The sequence below is a fragment of the Gavialis gangeticus genome, unplaced genomic scaffold, assembly GCF_001723915.1.
Source record: "Gavialis gangeticus isolate Ggan-Ray unplaced genomic scaffold, GavGan_comp1, whole genome shotgun sequence".
Taxonomy (NCBI): domain Eukaryota; kingdom Metazoa; phylum Chordata; order Crocodylia; family Gavialidae; genus Gavialis; species Gavialis gangeticus.
In genome coordinates, this window is record NW_017729024.1 from 40,576,520 (window position 1) to 40,594,727 (window position 18,208).

The 18,208-nt window shown below is 42.5% G+C and overlaps 1 protein-coding gene across 2 annotated transcripts in view; it reads left to right on the forward strand.

Annotated features, from left to right (window-relative positions):
• Window positions 1-18,208, forward strand: part of MOB3B (MOB kinase activator 3B) — a 137,735-nt gene that overhangs the window by 103,119 nt on the left and 16,408 nt on the right. For both annotated transcript variants that reach the window (XR_002097289.1, XM_019517032.1), the window contains exon 2: window positions 3,553-3,755. Coding sequence is in view for 1 of the 2 variants with exons in the window: in XM_019517032.1 (XP_019372577.1) it covers window positions 3,553-3,755 (203 nt within the window). In the remaining variant the exon portion in view is untranslated. The remainder of the gene's footprint in view (window positions 1-3,552; window positions 3,756-18,208) is intronic.

An 18,208-nucleotide genomic window follows, 5' to 3' on the forward strand; every position in this document is an offset into this window, starting at 1 on the left:
TGAGCCACGTCATTCGTACCCACATGGGTAAGGAGCGTAGGGAAGTGGTCAGTGGGCCGGAGGAGCTTAGGGATCTTTTCCACGATCTTCTCTCTTTACCTGAAAAAAACATGAATTTTTCATTTTAATAGAGAAACATATGGATTTTGTTCTTTTGCAAAGATCTCTCTGCAGGCTGGCAGAGTTCCAGCCTTCAAGGGGCTGGGGGCAGCAGGAGGAGGGCAGTCAGCCAGGTGGTACAGGCAGCTTGGAGAGCAGCTCCCGCAGGTAAGACTAGGGCAGAGGGGAATTGAGGCCCCCCCAAAGGAGGGAGGGAGTTGGGCAGAGCTGGAGCTGGGGCTGCTGCCCAGCTGGGCAGTGCATGGGGCTGGGGCTGGGGCTGGAATGCGTGGCTGCAGGGCCTCAGTGGGGATCGGAACAGCGCCAGGGTCAGCTCATCCAGGGGCAGGGGATGGGACTGGTTCCCTGCCACTGCACACTCCCGAGGACCAAGGGAACCCGTGCCCCCCAGATCTCCCATGGAAGTGCACGCAGTTATGGGGAACCAGCCCCCCCGCCCCACCGCTCAAGCCTGCAGCAGGCAGCCTGCACCCCTGCCCCTACCCCCCATGGGCTCTGCTCTAGCCATGCTGCCCATGAGGGAGGGGAAGCCTGGCTCCATGCTCCACTCCACTGCAGCAGCTGGCCCAGCAGGGCCCAGGTGGCTGTGGCTTAGGAGAGAGGGGCCTGGACTAGCATGCTGGTGAGCAAAGGGAGCATGAGGAGCTCTGATTTTCCGTGATAAAAAACCCAAAATCAAGTACCAAAATTTATAGGTATTTATAATTAATTTTATTCTAGTGATTGAGGCATTGGTAGGTTTCTAAATTGCTTTAAAATAGTACGTATAGCAATAAAACATTGTGTTCAGTTGATACCTATATATATATCGTGGTGTTTCATTTTAATCGCAGATTTTGGGTTATTATCAGAGCATTTGCTATTTTTAATCGGAGAAAACCAGGATCCCTGCTCATGTAATACATAGCTCTTTCTCTAAAGTTTCAGGGCTAGATTCTCTGGTTCTATCAAACTTCAGAGGTGACAACAAAGAGAAATTGTGTAAGCTTGCCACTCAGGCAAAAAGACATGGCAGTGTGGCTGCCCAGAGCAGGATTCCAGCTGTGGGAGAGGACAGCAATGCCAGGATACTGCCAATACTGCCTCCTTGTCAATCCTGGGAAAGTTTCTTCACTGGCTCCTACTGTATGCACTACATCCCAGAAATTAGGCAGTATAGCACAGCAGTGAGCTTACCCCCCTGCAAAAGCATCAGGCTCACTGTCTCAGGTGCACTTTTTGGCACTTGCTTGGGCTACTCTAAGGCAACTAAGTCACCTGATTTCTGGACTTTGGTACACAAACCAAGAACTTGCTGACACACACAGGCAATGGAAGGCAAGCCCTTAGAAACAGAGGGAGAACTTTGCATTTGTGCTTTGCTGTTTTCAGCCTCTTGTTTGAGTTGTTTATCAAGAAGACATATTTTATACCATGAAATATTTTAAAAGGAATACATTTTCTTGTATAAATGCCTTGGTATTTTTTCCTGTCTCAGTGAATTTTTTGGTAAAAAAATGTTTAAAAACTCTTTAAAAGTAAAAAAGCAAGAAAGCAAAATTAAACAAGAAAACACTTCTTTTTTTGGGAATAATTTATATTACACACTGCTGATTTCTTCTTGCCACTTGCTGCGTGGTACAAGTATTATGGCAGCTGTAAACTACTTTATAAAGGGGTGGGAAGTCAGGAAGGCTTTAGTGTAACTAAATTATAGGATATGGGATTGTCATAAAGGTTCTAATTAGCACTGTGCAGAACCATCCATGACAGAAATTCAAGTACAGGTGAGCAGTCTCCTGGTGCTGAGTTTCATTCCAAACCTAAAGCTTGGGCCAAGTGTGTGTGAACCTAGATCAGGTTTCAGGTGAGCCTTGGGCTAAGTTTCAAGTGAACCTGATTAGCCTTTACAAACCAGGAGGCAGGGAGGGGGGTTAACTTACCTTTTTGAATCTGATGAAACCCAGGAATCTTAAGAAATATAAGGATGGCCACAGAAAATGCTCTATAGCTGTGACCAAACACAAGTGCACAGCTGCAGACCACTTAAAAATGGCTCATCAGGCAAAAAGCTGACCCCTCATTGCATGAAGGGTCAAATGAAGACATTTCAAAACACAGCATGAATGCCATGTGCCCCTGGAGGGTGGGGGGTAGCGCTGTTGGTGGGAGCATGGCAGCAGCAAGCGGGGAGCTCCTGCAGGTGGCTGCGGTGCTGTCGGTGGAGAGGGGGTGGTGAGCACCAACCAGCAATTGGCAACCACCCACAGACGCCGCCGCCAGTGTAAGTGGTGAGGGTGGAGGTGGCTAGCGCTGACCACCTGCAGGCGTTGTTGGCGACTTTTCTCAGGGGGTGTACCACCACACTCAGGGGGTGTGCGTGCACCCGCGTTCACCCCTTACACGGTGCCAATGAAACAGAGCATCTTCTGTCTGCATTGCTTGCCAGCCTCAAGCTGTTTTCAGAATGAAAGGGAGAAAAAGGAGCAGAGGGAGCTTTGTCTGGACTTTTTTCAGCCCCTGCTGGAGGGTAGGTTGGATATATTAGGGCCCCTTGGAGGTAGCAGTGGGGGGTTCTCTAATTCACCCACCCTACCCTCCAGCTCCAGACTCCTAGAATGAGCTCCCTGTGCTCCCTTTCCCCCCTCCCATTCTGAAACTAGGACAGGCTGGGAGAGAGGGGGGACCATTGCTAGGGGAAACTGGCTGTTGGTTGGCAGACAGTAGCTAGATTTCCCTCCCCCTGGAACAAACAGTGAATTTCTGTTTGGTGGGGAGGGGGCAGGGTTTGTAACTCCGAACCCTTCCTGCAAAGTGCTCTCAGCTACAGGGGGGATCTGCACTTCTGTCTGCATCCTTATTAGGGCCTGACAAGTACCTGGAAGTCCTCTGTTTCCATTGACTACTAAGGGCAGCTAAAGGGCCATTGCACCTCACAAGATCAAATTTATACACAGGGTATTTTGAAATATCTGGAAGTGCATCTTGCTGTTCCCATAAACATTGCCACTGCTGTAGCTCTGGAGTCTCCTACCAAAAAGCATTCCTATTCATTATACTCCTGGAGACTCTGGAACTGTTAATCACATGGCTCCACCAGCTGTACTAGAGATATTCTGTAAAATAATAGGTATAAAAGGTGCCTAGAATTCAGATGAAGGTAAAAAGTGAATGAAAGAGTCTTTGTTTCTATCATCTCTGTTCCTCTTCTGATTCTTCCATTTTTATGGAGGGTGGCACTGTGAAGAAGGTCAGTGGAAAACAATCCAATTATGTGTGAAGGGCTTAATCTCAAATAGCATGTGGAACAACAGTGCCAGTGCTGGAAAACATTTGTATTCATTAGGTGGTACACTTTGCAATCAAACTCAAAAAGCAGTGATCTAAGCTAAAGCCATTATTCTGGGAAGGTAAAAAGATTAATATGACAACCCTGCCTTTCTCTGTTCACAGGTGTTCCCTTTCCAAAGAACTTCCTTCAGATCTGCAAGAAGATCCTGTGCAGGCTTTTCCGGGTATTCGTTCATGTCTACATTCATCATTTCGACCGCATCATAATCATGGGTGCTGAGGCCCATGTCAATACTTGTTACAAGCACTTTTATTACTTTGTAACAGAGCTCAACCTCATAGACCGCAAGGAGCTTGAACCTTTGGTAAGTAGCTGTAATAACAGTACAGTTCAGTGCTGGGCAAAATTCCCACTGTCCTTTCTGACAACCTTTTCCAAACTTGTCACAGTGGATTCTACTAGGGAAGAAGAGGCCATGTTTGAGGGTAGAGCATTTAAAGAGATTAACTGTCTCAGACAAGAGGTCAGTTCCCTCTGTTGTATGGTTCAAAAGAAGAAAGTAGAAAGAACAGAATTCAAAGCATTTTATATGGAAAAGCACAGGGTGGGAAACACTGACACTAAAAATAGACTATTTTTCTTCTCATTTCTGTAATATATATATGAAAATTAGTATTTTTACTAGTTTCTTTTTTCCACTGCTGATTAGCAGCAGCATTGTACCCAGAGGAAGAAGCAGTCTATCTAATTGGAGTGACTTAAATCCAGGCCTACCATCATCTTCTTTTTAATAATTAAATATTGAGTGTCCTAGATCCAGACTTCTCTTTTGCTGAGACGGAAGTTCAGACAACTCACAGCACAACAATACTTTCCCCTGGCCAAGGTTCCTGAGTACTGTAGAGATCAAAGCTTCAGAAATGGAAATATTTTTGCTATTGCCTGCAAATGCAACTGAAAAAAGATGTTATAAAAGCAACCAAGTTTTGGCAGAGAGAACAGGGAAAAGACAGTTCAGAAAGTGGTTCTCCACGCAAACTTTAGCAGTGGGCACCTTGCCAGTTTGAGAATGGATCAGGGCTACATGTTATGCACAAATCACAATTTGGAAAACTCTGTATCCAGTAAGTTTCTGATGAAGTGTTAGTTAGCACTATTCAGAAATGTTTTCTTTAAGCTGCAATATAGAATGGTTAAATACACTTTACATGAAGTGAACTGTACAAATAACTTGAAATGAAATATGTCTGTGCATAAAGAAATAGTAGATACTTGCATTTGTGTGTGGTGCATGTGCAGAAATTAGAAGCCACTGGGGGTGAACAAGACTTGTGGGCAGGTGAGAGCAAGAAATGCTTTTGGAGCAGGAAATGCATAAGGAAGGAAACCAGAAAGTGTTTTGTAGGAGATCAGAGGAAGAAACAACCATGTAAGAAAGTCCTTTTAGAGGTATTAATTAATCTACAACATCCCTGCAATTTTACAGGTAAGTAAACTGAACTGGCAGGACGAAGTGGCCCTTAAGAGGTAGGAAATAGTCCTTAGGCAATGCCTCCACAGAACAGCCCTTCCCTGCCACTCTCAAGAACTTAGAGCAGCTCTCCCCCTACCCCTATCCCAGTACCCAGCATTGCAGATGTGTTAGAGCCAAGATGTGTGGGAGGTAAGACCAGAGGCAGGGAAGGAAAATGCTTGGATCACATGTTGCTCCGCAGAGCAGAAGTTTGAGCAGCACTGAGGCCCTTGCTGATCTCAGCATTACTGAGAGAGCAAAAATGACGTAAAGCCATTTTTAGCTGTTAACTCCTTGACCCCTGCACTCTGCCTACAGGCAGAGCAGTTCAGGGCCAGAGTGATGCAGGCATGAGCCCAGGTACACAGAGTGAGTCTGGTATGAAGCCAGGAATATAATCCAGCTGGTGGCGTGAAGTCCTCTGGAGACTCAGTTTAGAAGCCTGATGAAACTCAGTAGCATAGAGGGGGTTATTCTATCCCTAACTTGCATTGGGAAAAGCTGTGATACAGGCTGATGGATCCCCACCTGCTTTCACCACCCAGAGCCCAATTCGCAGCTATCGTCCAAGACCAGGAAACGGAAATGCATAAAAACACACATCTTCTTTTTTATCTTGTGCTAGTCAGAGAGGAGGGAACTGATTGCCTTGTGAACACAGATGTGACAAATCATCTGAAATGTTAATGCAACAACCAAGGGTGACCTATGCCCAACCAAGTTCACCATTGCAGGAAATGAGCCCAAATGATCTCACTAATTAAAAACTGGGCTAAGCTCTGATTAAATAAAGACTTCCTGAACCGGAAGTCTATTGATGAATCAAAGTATATTTGAGTAAGGGAAATCATTCAGAATGCTGGTATTGGATTTATAATAATACTGCTGACACATACCAGCCTGGAGGCAGGATTTAGGTAATTTAAGGTGAAGTTTATCATTTTAAAATCTGGTGCAGCAATTAGAAAAATGAAAGAGCAACTTAGGGTAAGGGAGAGAGTCTTTCCTTTAGGGAGTCACAGGATTTCCTCTTTGAATCCAAGTCTGGGGCTGCATTTATAAACCCTGATTATCCTGCCACGTTTCCCAGGCCTGATTTATTTTGACAAGAGTCCTTTGTGGAGCAGGTTTATATGGCAAAAGAGAAAGCTGTCTCACTTGTTCAAGCCGTGGGCCAATCCAAGAAGAAATATAAGGACTCGCAGTTAAATTGTACGGGAAGTTTTTGGAAACTTGTTTTGCAGGTGATATGTACACAATATAACACTCAGAAGGCTCTGAGGACAAATTTGAATAGGGAAGCTTATGAAATAAGTGAAGGTATGAATTGTAAGTTCAATTCTATTCTGTAACTATGGGGATATTCCAACTCCCCACTGAGTGTCTACATGCTTTAGCTTAATCTAGGGGTGTCAAATACATTAGGCCCAGTGGACTGAATGAGTGGCATGCATGCTGGTTCCAGTGAACAGGGCTGGTCCAGTGTGGGCACCATAAATGCCCCAGACCAGCTATACACACCAGAACCAGCTCCCTGCACTGTCTGCAGTGCGCCTAGGTCCTGGCCCTGTACCACGTGCAGCATGCAGGTCCAGTCGGCGACCCACAGGCCACAGCATAGCAGGCCACATGATAGTGCTGTATCTTTGACACCTTTGCCTTAATCCAATTCCAAACTAAGCTTTAAAAGCCCTAGGACAAGAAATGAATGTGAGATAACTATTCCAGGCTATCTGCAGACATGCTCTTAGTTATGGTACTGGTAATACTTTAGAACTGTAATTTGATTCTGGGTGGAAATGCTAACAGAGCTGTAGAGATACTGTAATTTATTGACAAAATGTTGTTATGTAATGCTTAATCCTTGTCTTCAGTGTAACTAATGTATTAGTAGTAGATATTGCCCAATAACAACGTAGCACTACATCTCTAAAGCAACATAAAAATGCTGATTGATTCATTTACAGCCTTCTGGTTAAAGCCTGGTCTTGGAGCTGGATGACCTGCATTCTACTACTAGTTCTGCTACAGATAGCTTTTTATGGCATGGAGCAAGCCCATTAAAGAGCACTGGGCATGGTTTTTCCCATCTAGAAAGTGGATGTAATCATACTTCCTAGCTTTACAGAGGGGTTATGAAGCTAACTACTAATCATTAATGTTTATAAAACGTGAGAATCCTCAAATAGTGGGTATTAGAAAAGTGCAAGTATCTTTTATTATTTTTGTTGTTGTAGCCCCTCCTTGTCTATAGCGATCTAGAAACTGACAGTGCACTTAGAGCAGCCTTCAGTCTCAGGTTAGATCTATCAGTAGCGTAAAATTGATGTTGTAGCTGTGATGGTCCAGAATTATGCAAGAGCCAAGGATTTTTTAGGCTGATAGATTTTATTTGTAGTTGGGATAAAGACAAACTTTCAAATGCAATACCTATTAGATTTGTTAACATTCAAAAGATACAGAAATACACACACAGAAAACAACAACCTTGTGGCCCTTTTTGATGAGGTCTTTGCTTGTAGCTAGTTTGGGTGCACATCAGTATCAAGTGGAAACATGCATATATAATGTAACAGCTCACAACATTAGAGAAGGCTGCTTTAAATTACCATTTGAGGACCAATATCTTTTTGAGGGCCAAAGCTGCAGACCTCCAGTTTTTCGACCCCCGTGGACATTGGGGATGTTCAGATCCAGTTCTGAGCCTTGTGTTGCATTGTGAATTCATCATCTTCATGTTGGGCCATTTGCAAACCATGCATCCCATCTCCATTTGTAAAAGGTCTGTCGTGAAAAGTTGCTGTGTCACTTGGCAACTGTTTTTTAGTTTTATCTGGGCACCTCATCCATCTGTCTTGCTTAAGGCCTACAAGCTGTTTCATGTGAGGCCATATAAACCTGGCCAAATAGTTTGTTACAACTTTGGTTAGCATATTTGTCACAAATGCGATTTTCCCACAGCGGGTGTATGAAATGACTCTCTTCTCTTTTGAAAAAACGTTCTCAAAGCTTCCTCTTGGCTGCAGCCATTATAGAGGGTTCTCCAGCATGGACTGATTTTCAGCTTTTACAGTGTCTTCTGTAAAAGGGTAGACTTTCTGAAAGCAGCTAACTGCAGGAGATCCCAGGATCAAAAAACCCCATGCCAAAAAAAAGTGGGGTGGCACATGTAGCAGTAGCATGCACCACCTAAAGCTGGAGCCTGGCCAGCCAGAGCCACACTCCAGCTGCCAGCCAGGCTCCCTGCTGCAGGAGCACCATGACTGCAGCTCTCTGAGACCCCCACAACCCCAGGTAAGGCTGCTGGGGCCAGCACAGTTAATGGTCCCAGCTTCCCCTACCCCTCCTAGGGTAACCTGCCACACAGCCAGAGCATACATGGCATGGGCATTCCCCAGGGATAAGTAGCAGCGGCACAAGGTGTTCCTGCTCATCTGGATGTGCTCCCAGAGTCCAAGTGAAAGGCCTGGGCTTACATACTCAGCCCAGCTGGCTTTGTGGCCAGTCAGGTCTGTGCTTGCAGCTGGTTCGGGTCTGGGTCCAGGTACCCCTGCTGAGAAAGAAGATTGCACTCTAAGTCCGCAAGTTAGCTTGTCTAGGCAGGCTACCAGCAGCAGCTAGCCCAGAAGAAATTGGGATGCCTTTTTGAGGGACAGATTTTTTCCTCACATCCTTAAATATTTCTTATCTTCTGGCAGGAAATGACCAGATTAGAACCATCTGGAGTAGGGGAAAGGGCTGCAGGGGCAAAATCCCATGCAGACTATCCTGTTTGGGGATCAGTGTATTTGTACCAGTTTCCTAAAAAAATAAAAAATAAAAATGCAGGCCTGTAGCTTGCATCATAGTTTTTTAGCCTTTATGGGGTAAGGGCAAAGTGGACTTCAAAATGGTGAACAAAGGTGGCGCTGCTGCTACGGTGTCAGTTCAAGTGTTTTCCATCCACTTGATTTGGAAGCTGTGACCTTTTGGGGGCCATCTCCAGTGTGCAGTAGTCACTGTGGAAGTGCAGTAACGTCTAAACCTAAGGAGCCCTAACTTCTCAGTATAATTCTGGTGTGCTGCCATTGTTTTTAGTTTGATGCATTTTTGCTGTCCTGCAACATTAAAAGCCAGGTTGTCTGCTCCTCATCAGATATAATAGGAAATAAAAATAAATCTTATTAGATGGTGAGATTTCAGGTCTAAATTTAGTATTGGAACATGGTACCGTTTACTTGAAGGAACAGAGTTCACTGAGTTTTTTAGAAATCCTTTTCTAGTTATCCAGTATTACTGATTACATTAAAGAGAATTCAGTCAAAAAGATATATCCTGTCTGGGCAAGGACACAAAGAGCCTGAATGTATATCGAAGGCCTGTGTACTCAAAGCATATTCTGAACTCCATGTCAAAATCTGAGGATTCAAAGTTACCTAGGCACCAAGAGACAGAACTGTGTGCAGTCAAGGGTCTCACCAGTTATTGGGTATGCTACAGCAGGGCAGTTCAACTTCTGGGCAACGAGTGGCTGCGTGCTTTGCAGGCTGCAGCCCCCAAGCTGCATGCTGCATGGGGTGCACACTGCAGGATGGCTTTCTTGGAGACCCCCTCACCATGTGCAACACAGCTCCTTTCTCTCCAACTACATGCAGAGTGTGAGCAACTCCGATCCCCCCTTGGCCCTGCTTTGCTGCATTGCCCTGTCTGCATGAGTGGGGCAGGAACTAGAAGCTGGAAGAGAGAGGGGTTGCCAAGGGGACCTAGTCACCATAGCAGATGGAGCGATCAAGAGTGGTGGCCAGGTAGAAGCCCATGGAGCTCATATTAACCCCTCATAGGCCACATGCAGCCGGCGGGCTGCCAGTTGGACAGCCCCGGGCAAGAGGATGCCAGGGTGTACTTGTGCCCATTACAGGAGAAGGAACACATTTTCCATACTACCTCAGATTCTCCTGTCATGGTCTATGAGTTGTGAAAACCAAGAATGAGTCAGATAAGTATATACCAGATGAGGAATGACCCAGATAAGTGTATACCATAATGTGTGTTCTGCCATGTAAAAAGTGTGTGTAGTATCTTGCATGATGTCTTGCTGAAAGATCCTAAAGTGCGTTGCACACTTTGGGAACTGATTCTGGTCTCACACCAATTTTATGCCTCAGTTTCCCCACTGACGCCTGTGGTCTCCCATACATGTGCAGGGAGACTGCTCTGATGCACTGTAATTACAGTGCATCAGAGCAGACTCAATTAATCGAGTTTGCTGAAGCATGGTAATTACCGTGCTCCAGCAGACACCAGTGTCACGTGCATCAGTATCCCTGCATTGAAAAATGGCAGTGGGGCACTTTGAACTACAGCTCATTCGACGAGCTTTAGTTCAAAGTACCCCTTCACCATTTTTTAACATGGGAACACTAATACACATGACACTCTGGGCACTTTTAATTAGTACAAATCTTGGAGCTGCGCTAATTGAAGTGCCCTACCCCCCATCACCCGGACCACGTTTATAAGCACTCTGTAATGCTACCCATGATTTGCACTAGTGTAAATGGTAGTGGATTTTAGCCCTCTGCTCTCTTTTTCCTCCAGATAGCTTCATAGATTTCATAGACATGAGGGCTGGAAGGGACCTCAGAAGATCATTGAGTCCAGCCAGGTCATAGGATCCCAGCAAGATAAGCATCCAATCAGAAGGCTCCTCTTTTCTTTCTTGTCCCATAGCCAATTTGCCATTTCTTCCAGAAAAGCAAGGTTTGTTTGGCAGTATCTTTTATTGGACTTATTGTATAATTAGGAGAAATATTAGACAAACTTTCAGACACAAAATGTCCTTTCTCAGACAGCACTGTGACTCTTTTCCTTCATTCCAAAACCAATTCATTACCACCATTTTGGTTTATGATAAGCTATAATAAAATGGATGTGTGCAAAGAAAATGAAAGGAGGGCATTTAAATGTCCAGGTACCACTTTTAGTGCAAATACTCTCTAACTGAATAATACAGGGCCAGATTCAGCCCTGGTAATAAATGGATGCTACTGTAATGAAGTCAGTGGAATTAAATGGATGGAAGGAATTTGCCAAATGTTGGGAACTGCCTAGACTGTGGCTAAATTTATTTCACACTGATCAAATATAAAGGGTTTTGCTTTTTTCCTCCTTATTCTAAAGCAGGATTGGGCTCCAATAACTTTTCATTTGATTTCTGGATCAGTTGTAAAATATGAATCCAAAACTGCCAGAATAAGATGGGGCTTTTTAAGGGTTTTTTCCTCCCTGTTGAAAACTCTTTCCCAAGTAGAATTACAAGTCCAAATATATCTTTTAAATTAACCTAATCAGGATATATGTGCGGTCTGTTTGTTGGTTTGTAGGAAATATTACAATATGTTGCATCAGAAATCTAGGGTGCACTGGGCAGGGTTAGGCATTCACAGTTAAACACTTTTAAGACAGAAACTGCCACAGGTAAAGATTGCGTGGCTCAATCTGTCCTACTGGGTGTTATGATACAGGGACAAAATCTAGTCACAGTTATGTTAATGTGGCTTCAGAGCATTTCTTACAGCATCAGTAGAATTACATTGAATTTACACTGATGATGCTGAACACATCTACAGGTTTATTAATGTGTTTTTGCTAATGCACATTGAGTGTAGTACCTCCATTGTGAGGTACTAGAAAAAGGAGCATTAGTCTGTTTTAATGCACATTAACAAAAGTGCATGGATTTTTTTGTGACATTTTAATACACATTTAAATAGGCTAATGTGCATTAAAGTGCATATGTAGATGTGCCTACTAAGAACAATATCTAGCCTTGCAGTATAAAATGGCATTTTGTTCACATATTATTTCTCAAAGAAAATGAATGTAATATCCCTGCACTATTTCTATGCCTTTGTAAGATGCTGTTTATCACTAACTGGTGGGATTTTTTTGCCAGAACAACCAAAGATTTGAATGGACACTGAGAATGAAGAGGCGTTCCCTCTACCTGTAGGGGTTGGGGGCAGGCGAAGGATAGGTTAGGCTCAAGATGCAGGAATTGCTGCTAGTTGTGTCACACCTTGTTACGTGTATGGACAGAGTATTTTGATCTCCAAGTTAATTGGGCAGCTGCTTTCCATACACAAAAAATACCCAGCTTCAAAAAAAGTACACTTCTTCCCCAAACTTTGTGGAAACGGATGTCCATATGTACAGTGATGTGTGTGTTTGCTTATGCTATTCAAGCTGCCTTGAGGGAACCAAAAACTACATGCCACCATGATCCAGACTGACAGTATTAAGTTTAGATTCATCCATTTCTTTTCTGGTTGTTCAGTTGCACTCTTTATGCCACTCCAGCTTTGTTAGGGCATATTAATTAGTGTGTATTCATTAATTTTAAGCAAACAACAGCCCTGAAATACTAAGGGCTTCTCTGCTCTGATTGCTGTCTCTTACCCATGGTGTGATCAATGTAATCCCTAGACTACACTAGTGCATACCACATATTGGTTTGCTTTCGTATCACACAACAGTGCCATGCCTGTGCCTGAGCCACAAGTAACTGCTGCTGTTATCCCAGTTTACTGCAAACAGTGCATCCTTTTGCAAAGTAATTAGGAGCTTTGCTGTATATTTATCTGTGCTACATAAAGCATTTATTAATCAGGCCCTTTATTGACCAGCTGTTGTTCAGAAATCTCATAAACTTATTTCATTTGCTGAGCCCTGTCCAAAATCCATACCATTACCATTACAAAAAACTCAGAAAGACTGCAACTGGGCAGAATGGTTTTTACACTATGGATTCCTATGAAATCTTTGGGTTTATGTTGTAAATCATGTGTAGGTATAGATGCTCACCTAACAGTACACCTTGTTGAGAATCACTGGTTTAGACTATAAGTTGTTTTTAGCAAAGACAGCACGTGATTTAGTTGTGTGTGGCCAAATGTATTCCTCAGGTGTCTAGGCTGTAGCCATTTTACCGCTACTAAATTATAATAATAACTTGTAACTTTAAAATCTAATAAAGCTTGAAAGTAGACCTTTTATTTCCTTTTCTGAATCCCCTTCTTTCAGGTTTTAGTTCTTCAAATAAAAAAGGAACATAATTTGAAACACCCCAGTTTTAAATAAACAAAATCTGAACCTAGTTAGTTGGTTTTTGAAAATCTAAAATCTAGCTTCCTTGGCTCATCTCCAGCACACCTTTGCCTATTCTTCTACCAAATTATATGTGACTGCACTCTGGTGGATGCAGTGCATCATCTTCAGGTGTACATACCAAATTGCCCCACTAAACACTTGTTTTCCTCTTCATTTGCGTGTGCCAGATATGCACAATTACACACCCAGTTTCTCTCCACATTTGTGGCACACATGCATGAGACCTCATAAAGATTTTGTGTTCTCTGACTATACTTGGGCATACTAAGTTGTTCAAAAATCAGGTGCATCTGTTTTAATATTACTACATATGCCTACTGTGTACTTGCAAGGGTTTTCCCTGAAGACTGTTGTCTACAGCTGACATAAGTTGTAATACTAATGCACAAGTGGCATAATGCATTATTGCTAGTTTGAAATAAAAGCCAACAGAATATAAGTGACTGACTAGCTTAGAAAGATTTTATCTGTATCTAATCCTTTTCTTTTAATTCTTCTTCATTCCCCCTTATGTGAAAAGTAAGGGGATGGTGAACAAATGATTTTTTGAACAAGAAATTTCAGCAGGGAAGTCTACTGTTAGTCTTCATCTTTTATGAGAAGCAGTGATACTGAGGTGGTTTTTTATACTTTGTCCAATTGACCAACATTTATTCATAATTTTAGAAACACATTAATCTATAAATAGAAAAATACATGGTTATGAATTTTCTTTATAACACATAAAAAAAAAAATGTTCTATGACTTCTGTGGCTGAAAATTTTTACACTCAACATTGATCCGCAGAGAGGACAAGACCATCGGAGAAACTGTGAAAGGTTTTCACATGCATTGGTTCTGGCATACATTTTTGCTGATGACTGTTTTGCTTGCTTTGTATCCAAATGTGGAATGGGAAGGAAGGGAAGCATCAGGTATACAATGATCTTATGCATGTAATGATTCCATTCAGTTTAAGGTGGTTCTGTTTTGTAGCATTTAGTTTATGATTTTGGCTTCACTGGTTATGTCTACATGTGTATTTACGCATTCCTAAACTTAATGCTCTTTCGCTTAAGGTGACTTAGGCACACAATTACATGTGAACGCGTTAATGCGCATTAAGTTGCATTAAGTTTAGGCATGAATAGCTTAGTTGCAGTAACGCATGTGCAGATGCACTAATGCACATTGACAGGGTGTCTGTCTATTGACACACACAGTGTTAATGCTCATTAGCGCATCGACATGTTCGCTAATGCGACTTAGCTATTCATGCATACTTTTGATACCTTGCTTCCTGCAGGTATCAAATTTAGGCTCAAATAACCTATAATTGCCATCTTAAAGGTGCATTAAGGACACGTATGTGTAGATACATGACTTGAAAGTGGGCTAACGCACATTAAAGCTAGGGACAGACATTATACATAGACCAGTTTAAGTGATCAGAAACTGGTTTAAACCTGTAACAAAACAGATGTTCAGTGCACATAAACCAGTTTCAAAAAGGCTGAAACCAGTTTAAGATAAGCCTGGTTGAATGTAGTATCAGACTCCACTGATTTGGCTCAAACTGGTTTATGCAATGTCTATCCTAGATCCCTTGCTGGTTTAAGATAAACCAGACACCCCCAGCATCCTGGCATGCTCTCTCAGCTGGATGGGGCTCCCCTCTGCTCCCTAGCTGGAGCTCCAGAGACTGTGGGCTGCTTCCCCCCTCCCCTCACCACTTCCTGCTAAGCAGGAATTCCCCTCTCCCCTCTGCCTTGCTAAGGAGATGTATTAGCTAGCAGACCACATGCTGGTTACCCTCCATTCTGAATCAACAGGTAGAATCAACAGCCAGAATCAACAAGTAGCTGGTAATGTCCCTCTGATGTTTTCTTAATAGGATGATAAACACTGTTATCAATTCCCTGCTGAGCTAATTGGAGCTCCTGGGGGGGGGGGGGGGCTGGCCACGCCCCACTCAGCTCCATGCTGTGGAAAGGAAGGGAGGGCTGCTCTAGCGCCCCTCCCCCTGGCTTCTAGCCTGAGCCACTGCAGGCATGTGCCTGCATTTCTGGGATGTCTGTCCAGTTACAAAATTGATTTACCCCAGCCAGGTTACACTAACCTGCAATGTTTGAATTGGTTCAGGCTCAGGCTTTTTTAATGTCTGCCCCTAGCCTAAATGTGCATGTGTAGACACACCCACTGTAACACTGACTTGTATTGGGCTTTGACACAGTTCTCTCAGTTGTGGATGCATAGGTATATATTTCTGTTGCTTTTGGGATTCATGCTGCATAAAGTCTGCCACATGACCATTTGAATAACAGGCTGCCACATGACTATTTGAATTACAGGCTGCTGGGCAATTTTTCCTCCTTATAATTAGTCCACGTTTCACAAATTGTTAAAAAGTAAATTTGCTTCCACTTGAAAAATAATCATGAAGGCAGTGATTCTCAACCAGACTGCTACAGCTCTCACAGTGACATCAAATCCTTTTATGGATTCCATATAGCACCACCCCCTATTAGCTCTGTTAGGTATGCAAACACCTACACATGGTTCACAAGATAAATACAGAGATTTCAAATAGGAATCCATAGTGTCAAAGACGTTCTGCCCTGTTGTGGCCTTTCTGAGCTCATTGCAACAGAAGAATTGTTCTGTTATTTTTTGTAGTCAAAAAATGAGTGAAAGCCAAGAGCTGGCATTTTCTAAGAGACGCTTTGTGTCTAATGAGGGGTGCTTTGAATCTGTGATAGAGAATCACTGCGTTAAAGAATGCTAAAAACAGGAGTTATAATTTTCAAGCTTACTAAAGAAAAACTAGACCATAGGAATCAGTGGGAAATTTTAGAGTAAGGTTTTATTCCTCCAAACAGTGTTATAATTCTGCAGAAAATTGAAGAAGCACAGTCTTCCAAAAACAATTCTTCTGTTTTAAACTTTTTTAAAACTCTAATTGTTACAAAGAACCTAATATTGCTATAGGAGTAAAAGACTGCAGCATAAAAATATCTTTTAAAATCTTTATTTAGTTTAGTTTGAGCATCGGATAGTCCCATGTTAACCCTGTATAGTTAGGTGGCTTCTGAGTTATGTAAGTGGGCCTTTGATTTGGCAACTGAGGGAAAGAAAACACTATAGAAGAAAGGAAATTGTGATTGTAAAGCTACAAAAACTGATGGGTAGGATCTTACTTTTTAATGGAATGAATTTAAAATTGACAAGAGTCTTTATATATACTTCCTAGCTTTACGTCAATGGACTTAAGCACATGTTTAAGTGCTTAACTGATTCAAGGCCAGAAGTGTTCCTTAATAGCTACAGCTTGGTGCTTTATTCTAGATATTATGGCTTCAAATACCCAGTGTAAATTAAGCTTTGCAGTTCATACTCCATTAAGGAAAAGCCCTTGAGAATGTATTGTTGGGAATGATCTTGCAATAGAAAGCTAATGCACCAGATAACCAAAAGCTCTTTCCATTTCTGATTTCTGTGGTTCCTCAGAATAATCTCTGAATGATTCCCTGAATGAGGGCATTCCATATTTGTGTCTATTACTGTGTGTGTTCTGCAGCCATGTAAGCTGAAACAAGATGGCAGCAAATTGACTTATACAGTATAATGCTTTAGAAACAAGATCAGGACATTGCTTTAACAAGAAGGGGTTTTTTTTCTTTTCTAGAATGCAAGTCAACCTAAAAGCACTTACTGATTATCTCCCCAAGAATTATCTGTAGCCATTGGAGGCTGGAACTGAATTATCTTAAAAGCTAGACCTGGACAAATAATATTTGTTGAATATTTTATTAGATTAATTCCATTGAATTGTTCATATAAATTATTCAACAAATATATTTTCCTCCCTCTTTATCTGGCTTAAAGAGCTCAGCAAATGATGTGCAAATATTTATGTCAAATAACGTATTGCATAAACTGTTTAATTGTTTTTCCACAAAATACTTTTTTACATTATTCTCCAAACACTGAGCAATATACTCTAATACTCTGATTGGCATAAAATGGGAATTGTGAACATGATGTCATTAGTTTCAAGATTCAGGAAAGAGATTCTAAGCACAGAAAAGGAAATTAAAATTCATAGTTTGATTACTAGTCCAGTAACTTATTGAAAACAATTAGCATCTTTTTATTTGACTTTGGATCTGGCCCTTGCTGCAAATGCATGAATTCATATTAATCCAAACTCAGAAGACAGAGAAATGGATAATATAATTTTCCTATCTGCCAAGAAAAAAGTAAAATGCCACAGGAACTTGACAATTTTACAGAAAGTTGGCAAAGTTGGGGAAAATAGTCTTTCAAGTTTTCTTCTCTTTTAGATTTACTGATGTGTAAGAATAGATTTACTGGTGTATAAAATGTACAACATCTAGCTCACCATGGTCCAGTGGAGACCAGGCTTTATCCTTTGATAATATTCACTACCCTGTGCAGCAAAAGCAACAGTGCCTTGTGGAAGCACGAATAGCAGCAGCACATGGCTGGCATAAGGGGTGGGATTTGTTGCTTAGGGTGTGGCTTGCACCTTATCTGCCACTGTTCTGCCTGCCTCTTACCTGATCTGCCACATGCCACACACAGGCTGCTCATACCACTTGTGACACACGTGCCTCAGATTGGCCACTCCTGGTCTCATACACCTGAAGGGCTATTTGTGTATATCTAACTGGACTAGAATGTTGCCACCCAAGTACCTGGCATGTACCCACCCTATTATGAATCAGTGTCACACTGCTGCAAAATATTTTCCTCTGATCCTTTTGCCAGTAGAAGTCAGTGGCTAAACTCTTATTGCCATCAGTGAGAGCTGACTCAGATGATTGGCTGTTCATAGGATTTCCTGTGTTTCTTATCTTTTTTTTTTCCTGGCAAGCACACTGTCCACCAAAGTTTGGCTATATGTGATATTACACATTAGGGCATGAGTACAGTTGATCTCTGGCAAACGTTCCCATACATATTCAGGTTGTCAACTGGGGATACGTGAGAAGGCCCTAGAGGGTATGCACGAGTGGGTGGGGATGGAGCACCACCACACACCATCCTGCGCAGGCACTGCCCACCCAGCTGGACATGGGGAGAGGGGGAAGCTCGCACGTGGTGGCTGCTGCAGCTCCAAAATTCAGCCCCCCCCTCCCCCCGCATCCGGCTG